Source organism: Urtica dioica, chromosome 2, assembly GCF_054948205.1.
Source record: "Urtica dioica subsp. dioica isolate 48M chromosome 2, U.dioica_male_clone48M_v1_H2, whole genome shotgun sequence".
NCBI lineage: Eukaryota > Viridiplantae > Streptophyta > Magnoliopsida > Rosales > Urticaceae > Urtica > Urtica dioica.
This window is the reverse complement of record NC_142757.1, coordinates 25,140,805-25,150,159: the sequence shown is the minus strand read 5'-3', so window position 1 is coordinate 25,150,159 and position 9,355 is coordinate 25,140,805. Positions and strand designations below refer to the sequence as shown.

General features: G+C 39.6%; 1 protein-coding gene across 1 annotated transcript; it reads left to right on the top strand.

Moving 5' to 3' along the window:
* The first annotated feature begins 4,741 nt into the window (after window positions 1-4,741).
* On the top strand, window positions 4,742-5,869 carry LOC149404221 (uncharacterized). Its single transcript, XM_089607454.1, has 3 exons — window positions 4,742-5,071; window positions 5,195-5,316; window positions 5,611-5,869. The coding sequence occupies exons 1-3, from the start codon at window positions 4,742-4,744 to the stop codon at window positions 5,867-5,869; spliced, it is 711 nt and encodes a 236-aa protein (XP_089463580.1).
* The last annotated feature ends 3,486 nt before the right edge of the window (window positions 5,870-9,355 follow it).

Here is a 9,355-nt window from a genome sequence, read left to right as displayed (position 1 = left end):
CAGTTAAGTGGAGATCATTGTCAATACCACATATGGGAATATATTAACATATTCCACTTCCAAGAAAAATTTGCATACTGTATCGCCCTCTGCAAACTCGACATCCTCAAAGAATTGAGCATTTCCTGTCTCGAAAATTGACCTAAGTTTGAGATCATAAAACTTGAACCCCCGAGATCTATTAGAGTGCAACTCATGGTCTTTGATTCCAGTTTCTTTTCATTAGGCCTATAAGGCCGTGCCTCAGCTGGACATCGCCAAACGTGCATATGTTTCAGACTAGGCTTCTTGCCCATCCAAAGTTCGTAAAGGGGTTTTGCTCACTGCCTTAGTTGGAACTCTATTAAGGATATATGTTGCAGTCTTTAGTGCTTCTCCCCAGAGCGTTCAGGTAAAGTAGAATGACAAATCATACTTCTTACCATGTCTTTAAGCGTTCTGTTTTGTCTTTCAGCAACACTGTTCATAGTGGGTGAACCCGGCATAGTGTGCTCTAGAATGATACCACATTCATCTAGGAATTTAGTAAACGGTCCTGGACGTTGTTCACCTGAAATGTCATATCTACCGTAGTGCTCATCACCACGATCATATCTGATGCTTTTAATTCTTTTGATGAGTTGATTTTCAACTTCAGCTTTGAACTACTTAAACACGGCTAGTTACTGTGACTTTTCATGAATAATATATATGTAGCCATATCTTGAAAAATCGTCTATGAACGTTATAAAATATTGTTGACCATTCCAATAAGATGTTGAAAAAGGCCCACAAATGTCTGTATGACAAGTTCTAAGATGTCTGAAGTCTTGTTGGCTTCAAATCTCCTCTTATTGATTTGTTTTCCCTTTATGCAATTTACACAGATATCGAAGTCCTTGAAATTTATGGGATCTAGAATTTCAAATGACACAAGTCTCTTTATTCTTCTTTGGGAGATGTGACCTAGTCATTTGTGCCATAACGCAGCCGAATTCTCGCTATTTAATTTTCTCTTTACACCTCGAGTACTTAAATGTAAGGATTCATTAAATGAAGCATTTATATCAATGGAATATAGATTATCATATCCTGATAAAGAGCCGGAGCCAACCATATTGGAACTGTGAAACAAACTAAATTTTCCATTCTCAAATGAACAAAAGAATAACCAAATTTGTCCAAACCAGAACCAGAAATCAAATTCCGTCTAAAAGACGGTACCACAAAAGTTTTATTGAGATCCAAATAAAATCTAGTCTTCAATAATAATCTAAATTTTCCAATTGCTTCAACTTCAACCTTCTTGCCATCGCCCACATAGATGTATCTTTCATCATCATTTGGCTTTCGGTAATGGAGGCAACCCTGAATAGACACACTGATAAGAGTGGTTGCACCAGACTACATCCACCAGGTGTCCCTAGGTACCGAAGTTAAATTAAGCTCAGAACAAACCAAATTAAGAAGCATACTTTTCTTAGCACGCCAAGCATGATAATTAGCACAATGCTTCTTTACATACCCTTCAGCTCGACTATAGAAACAACCAGTCCTCCTCAGGGTTATGTCTTATCTTGCTGCAACCTTTCCTTTTCCTGAACACAGTATGAGATGAGCTCATTAAGAGACCTAGTCTCTTTCTGATAATTGTAGCTCACTTTAAATTGGCTAAACTGTGTTAGAAGAGATATCAAAACTAGATGCACTATAAAGTCTTCAAAGAGTTCAAGCTTAAGTGCTTTCAGCTTTGAAGCAAGATTAGACATCTCTAGTATGTACTCCCTGATATTGCCTTTACCATTATACTTCATTGAAATCACACTTGTCAAGAGCGTACCAATTTCAGACTTTCGTTCTTGACAAACCTTTTCTCAATATCAGCAAGGAATTCCATAGCCGTAGTAATAGAATCAGACATAGTGCCCCTCCCCTGAATGCTTATGGAATGGCTTTCTTCATGATCATCCTGCACCTGCGATTGGATCTCTCCAAATTTTCCATCTCCTTCTTGTCATCAGAGGTACTCTTATCCGTAAGTGATGGAGGAGCTTCATTACGTATCGCCAGGTCAAGATCCATGACCCCGAGAACAATCAGCATGTTCTCCTTCCATGACTTGAACTTAGAGCCATTCAGCAAAGGATTTTAATCTAAAAAATCTAGGACAAACAGACAGTTGACCGTATGGCCGTTTCTGCCTACCGCCGTTGATCACTGAAGCTGATGAACAATATACAAAAGAAGATGACAAATCCAAACCCAATCATTTATCATAAAAGCAGTGTTTTAAATGCCGCCAAAAATCGGAGAAAATCGGCGTCGACACCGCTGCCAGAGCAAAAACGGCCGGCGAAAGAGTATTTTATCGCTTCTTTGTTTTATGTCGCTGGAAATTCGTCAAAACGACATGTCGTTTGTCTTATTAAACACCGCTCATTTTAGTTTCATTTAAAGAGTAAAAGCACATTGGCTTTGACGACATTCGTGGAAAATTGAAGAAAACGGCGGTGCTTTGGCGAAACTCGGGCAATCCACTCGGCGGCGGCGACCACCCAGAAGTCGGCGAATTGCGAAGGCACTCGGTGACTCAGTTTTGTTTTCGACACAGCTCAGTATATTTTTAGCAATATTTCGGCAAGTGTCGTGGATTTTCGATGAAGGTCGGTCAGTTTGTTGCGGCGTTTTTCTTTGTGCGGTGGTTTTTGTTACACTTGTTCTAACAAAAAAGGCTGGTTTTTCTTTACACGGCTCAGTATGTTTGTTTGTTGCTTGATTGGAGAAGGAGTCTATTTAAAACCCTAGTGGGCCAACAAATGCCCAAGTGGACTTAATGAATCAGATTGGGGTATAAGCCCACATGTCAATACACGTATAAAAAAAAACAAACAAACAATAGTTTATATTATGTGTATATATTTTAAATATAATTTGCAACATTATTTTTGTTCGATTTTCCATTGGTACATCGGTTTTCCATCGAAAACGGCATTTAAAAACGGCATTTCATTTTTCCTTTTCCACATTTTTTCCGTTCGATTTTCCGTGGACGTGTCGATTTTCCGTAAATCAAGAGACTCGAAATGGCATCGAAAATAGAATTTAAATCGTTGAATAAAAGACACATCAAAGCCTAAACGTGATATGCATCCTCTAAAGATCTACGAATAAGACAAAAGTGTGTACGAATATGTATACTGATATGAAACATGTACATCCAGAAGTTCCAATATCAGTTTCTAATTAATACAAAATATTTAATATCTTATGCACGATTTTCTAGTGAAGCAAAATCAAATTAAAAACGGATGAAAAAAGAAGCCGGTGATATACATCCATATCCAAACAGAACAGCAAATCAAACAACTCGGAGTGTAATAACAAAATGAGTCTTTTCAAAAGACCACTGATAGCATATATCGCAAAATATTCTTAAAAAAAACTCCAAATAAACCAAAAAAAAAAAGTATAAATAATTCAAACATGATCGGCGCTGATACCAATTGTTAGATTCGAATATTACGGGTGAAAACGATCTCCTAATTCTATGGCCGAATCATGTTGAATAGTTAAAAAAGCATAAATCAATAGCGGAAGCGTACCTGATGAATCCATGAAGATTGGTCTTCTAGATCAACACGTATACCCTAAAGAGCTTTTTGTTTCTCTTTTGTTTCACTCTAACGAAGGAATATCAGAAAGTGACAAGTTAATTAGTACATGTGACCTAGGGACCAGCCGTATTTATAAGCAAACATTAGGTTAACCTAGCCGTCTTTCTATTTCAGCTCATCACAGAAATAGAAGCTATAGTGGTCTACACATTAAAGACCCACAACCTATTAGATACATTAAAGCCGAATATCCGTACACTAAACTAGATCACTTTTAACGGGCTATCTTTATTGACAGCCTACAACACATAATTATTTAACATATAAGCCCAATGTTGGATTAATGATCCAACATGTTGGATTAAGGATCCAACTTGTTGGATTAAAGATCTAACATTACATATTATCATCTTACATATAGTTATTATTTTTTAAGGGCATTTGTTGCTAGTGGTGATTGAACCCATGACCTCCACTTTGGAGGTGGTCTAGAATTATCACAAGACTAAACTAGGTACTACCATATAATTATTATTTATTTCAACTTATTTTTTGCTTGTGATTAAGAAAAGTACACTATGTGACATGTTGCTCTTGATATTTTACTCATCAGAACATTAGTTTTCCAGTCTTCATCACCCAAAATAAGATGAGGAAAAATAAGAAAAGTAAGTGCGTAATGAGCATCCAGGAAGCACACTCCAATACCTAACATTATTTTGGAGAGAAAAGTGAGGCGTGGAGTCTAACTTGTTGAATAATTAAACTTGATTTGGGTTATAGTATTTGGGCCTAGTTATTTCTAGTTGTAGTTTGGGCTTTTAGTATTTTGGGCCTATTTTAGTTGTCATCTTTCTAGAATACTCTTGATGTATGTAGAATCTTTAGGTGTAAGAAATTCTAGAAAATGTTGTATCTAGAGAATTCCATAGACTAGTATAAATAGAGATGTAATCCTACACTTTGGGATCAATCCAAATAAAAAGTTCTCATTTCTACAAAGAAATTTCCTACCTCTCTAGTTTTTACTCAAACCTCCAAATTTCTAAACCTCTTCCCTAAACACCCAAAATACTTAAACACTTTCTCCACATACCCAAAACTTCCTTCCAACAAACTGGTATCAGAGCTATTAGATCCTCCTAAAGATGACGAATACCGGTGTTCCCTTCCAAGTCCATATGCTCACAAAGAGCAACTACGACAACTGGAGTCTTAGAATGGTAGCTCTCCTTGGTGCCCACGACGTGTGGGAGATAGTTGAGAAAAACCACGCCGACCCGGAGAATGAAGGCAGTCTATCTCAAACTCAAAAGGATAGTTTGAGAGACTCAATGAAGAGAGACAAGAAGGCACTCTGTCTCATCTATCAAGGGTTAGATGAAGACACATTTGAGAAGGTCTCGGGAGCAAAGTCGGCCAAAGAAGCTTGGGAGAAGCTTCGAACTTCATACAAGGGAGCGGATCAGGTCAAGAAGGTACGTCTTCAAACTTTAAGATGAGAGTTTGAAGCCTTGCACATGCGAGAAGGTGAACTCGTCTCCGATTACTTCTAAAGAGTTTTGACGGTTACCAATAACCTCAAAAGAAACGGTGAGAAGTTAGACGATGTGAGAATCATGGAGAAGGTTCTTAGATCCATGGATTCGAAGTTCGAGCATATCGTCTCTGTCATCAAAGAGACGAAGGACTTGGAGGCCATGACAATGGAGCAACTCCTCGGGTCGCTCCAAGCTTATGAAGAAAAGAAAAATAAGAAGCAAGATATCGTGGAGCAAGCACTCAAGACACAAGTCGATCCGACAAATGAAGATCGCGGTGAAAGCCAACAAAGGAGAGGTAGCATTCGAGGACGAGGACGAGGACGAGGTTGGAGGCCTAATGACGACACCAACAACTAAAGAGGAGAAAGCTCGTCAAGAGGTCATGGGAGAGGAGCCACAAAACCAAGGTACAACAAGTCACAGATTAAATGCTACAACTGCGAGAAGTTTGGGCATTATGCTTCTGAATGTAGAGCTCCGCGCAACAACAGAGTTGAAGAGAAGGCCAACTACATTGAAGAAAGAACTCAAGAAGATGCGACGTTGTTGTTGGCTCTCAAGGACAATGAAAGGGGTGGAGATACGCAATGGTATCTCGACAATGGCGCGAGCAATCATATGTGCGGGCAAAGAAACATGTTCATGGCACTTGATGAATCGGTGAAGGGAAAGGTTGCTTTCGGAGATGAATCAACGGTGGTGGTGAAAGGTAAAGGAAACGTTCTCATCTGATTGAAGAATGGTTTTCATCAATTCATTTCCAATGTTTATTATGTGCCAAACATGAAGAGCAACATCTTGAGCCTAGGACAACTCTTAGAGAAAGGTTATGATATTCGATTGAAAGATGATCACATTTCAATAAGAGACCATGCAAGCAACTGCATTGCTAAGGTGCCGATGTCAAGAAATAGAATGTTCATCCTCCATATTCAAAACGATGTCGCAAAATGTCTCAAGATGTGCTACAAGGAGGAGTCATGGCTTTGGCATCTTCGATTTGGGCATCTCAACTTTGGAGGATTGGAAATGCTCTCCAAGAAGGAAATGGTCAAATGATTGCCCTCTATCAACCACCCCAATCAAGTCTGTGAAGGATGTCTACTTGAAAAGCAGTTCAAAATGAGCTTTCCAAAGGAGTCAAGTTCAAGAGCTCAGAAGCCGTTGGAACTCATACACACAGATGTCTGCGGTCTGATCAAGCCGAGATCACTTGGTAAGAGTAACTACTTCCTTCTCTTTATTGATGACTATTCAAGAAAAACATGGGTATACTTTTTGAAAGAAAAATCAGAAGTGTTTGAGAACTTCAAAAATTTCAAAGTCCATGTTGAGAAGGAAAGCAGCCTTGTGATCAAAGCAATGAGATCCAACCTAGGGGGAGAGTTCACTTCAAAGAGTTCCAGAAGTACTGCGAAGACAACGGTATTCGGCGACAGCTAACGGTGCCAAGAACCCCCTGACAAAATGGAGTAGCAGAGAGGAAAAATAGGACGATACTTGAGATGACGAGAAGCATGCTCAAGAGCAAGAGACTACCAAAGGAGTTATGGGCAGAAGCAGTCGCGTGTGCGGTTTATCTCTCAAACCGGTCCCCGACGAGAAGCGTTTTGGGAAAAACACCACAAGAAGCATGGAGTGGAAGGAAGCCTGGAATCTCTCATCTAAGAGTTTTTGGAAGCATAGCTCACGTTCATGTACGAGATGAAAAGCGAAGCAAACTAGACGACAAGAGCGAGAAGTACATCTTCATTGGCTACGACACCAACTCCAAAGGCTACAAGCTCTACAATCCAGATATGAGGAAGACAATCATCAGCTGAAACGTCATCATCGACGAAGAAGGAGAACGGGATTGGAGATCGAGCAATGAAAATTTTAACTTCTTTCCACAATTAGAAGAAGATGATGTGGAGCAGCCAGAGCAACCAAGAGAAGATGCGGCTACCCCACCGACTTCACCAACTCCGAGTTCTCAAGAAGGCGAAAGTTCAGGTGAAAGGGCTCCCCACTTTAGAAGCTTGCAAGAGTTATACGAGGTAACAAAAAATCAAGACAACCTTACTTTCTTTTGTCTATTTGCGGACTGCGAGCCTATGAACTTTCAAGAAGCTTTAGAAAAGAAGACTTGGAGAAATGCCATGGATGAAGAGATCAATGCGTAAAGAAGAATGATACCTAGGAGTTAGCTTCACTTCCAAAAAGGCACAAGGCGATCGGTGTGAAGTGGGTGTACAAGGCAAAGAAGAACTCGAAAGGAGAAGTTGAAAGATACAAGGCGAGATTGGTGGCAAAAGGCTACAGTCAAAGAGCCGGCATCGATTATGATAAGGTATTTGCTCCTGTTGCTCGATTAGAGACTGTTAGACTAATCATATCTCTAGCAGCTCAAAACAAATGGAGGATACATCAGATGGATGTCAAATCGGTATTCTTAAATGGAGTTCTTGATGAAGAAATCTACATCGAGCAACCACAAGGCTATGAAGTTAAAGGAGAAGAAGAAAAAGTCTTGAGGCTAAAGAAGGCGCTCTATGGGCTGAAGCAAGCCCCAAGAGCTTGGAACGCTCGAATCGATAAGTACTTCAAGGGAAGAGGCTTCATCAAGTGTCCATACGAGCATGCACTTTATATCAAAATTCAAAACGATGATATATTGATTGTTTGCTTGTATGTAGACGACTTGATCTTCACAGGGAGCAATCCAAGCATGTTCGAGGAATTCAAGAAAGAGATGATGAAGGAGTTTGAGATGACTGACATTGGATTCATGTCTTACTATCTCGGCATTGAAGTAAAACAAGAAGACCACGGAATCCTAATCAGTCAAGAAGGCTATGTCAAAGAGGTGCTCAAGAAGTTCAAGATGGATGACTCAAACCCAGTCAGCACGCCAATGGAATGTGGAATCAAGTTTTCAAACCACGAGGAAGGAGAAAAAGTGGATCCAACACTCTTCAAGAGTTTGGTTGGAAGCCTGCGATACTTGACATGTACAAGGCCTGACATCTTGTATGCAGTCGGAGTCGTCAGTCGACACATGGAGCATCCAACTACTACTTATTTTAAGGCGACAAAGAGGATTCTTTGCTATATCAAAGGTACGACAAACTTTGGCTTGTACTACTCTGTTTCTAACAATTACAAGCTTCTCGGATATAGCGATAGCTACTGGGGTGGAGGCATAGATGATCGAAAAAGCACAAGTGGATTCGTGTTCTACATTGGAGACACAGCCTTCACATGGATGTCGAAGAAGCAACCAATTGTCACTCTTTCCACATGCGAGGCGGAGTACGTAGCTACCACTTCTTGTGTCTGTCACGCAATTTGGCTACGAAATTTGTTGAAGGAGTTATGTTTGCCACAAGAGGAGCCAACTAAGATCTTCGTGGACAACAAATCAGCAATAGCTTTGGCGAAGAACCCAGTCTTCCATGATCGAAGTAAGCACATTGACACACGCTATCACTACATTCGAGAGTATGTTACCAAAAAGGAGGTGCAATTGGAGTACATGAAGACAAATGACCAAGTAGCTGATATCTTCACCAAGCCCCTCAAGCGAGAAGACTTCGTCAAGTTAAGTACTTTACTTGGAGTAACAAAATCAAGTTTAAGGGGGAGTGTTGAATAATTAAACTTGATTTGGGTTATAGTATTTAGACCTAGTTATTTCTAGTTGTAGTTTGGGCTTTCAGTATTTTGGGCCTATTTTAGTTGTCATCTTTCTAGAATACTCTTGATGTGTGTAGAATCTTTAGGTGTAAGAAATTCTAGAATAATCTTGTATTTTCCTAAAGTGTCATTAATTAGGAGAATTCTCTAGAAAACGTTGTATCTAGAGAATTCCATAGACTAGTATAAATAGAGATGTAATCCTACACTTTGGGATCAAGCCAAATAAAAAGTTCTCCTTTCTACAAAGAAATTTCCTACCTCTCTAGTTTTTACTCAAATCTCCAAATTTCCTAACCTCTTACCTAAACACCCAAAATACTTAAACACTTTCTCCACGTACCCAAAACTTCCTTCCAACATAACTCTCATCTTTAGAGTTAGAGAGAGAGAGAGAGAGAGAGAGAGAGAGAGAGAGAGAGAATTGGTTTAGTTTGCCTAATATGGAGAAAATGAGTCTCAAAGTTATTTTGACGGGTATTCATACTATCAGGCTGAGTTAAGACATTCAATGAGGGTGAAGGAGCACCAAATGGACAG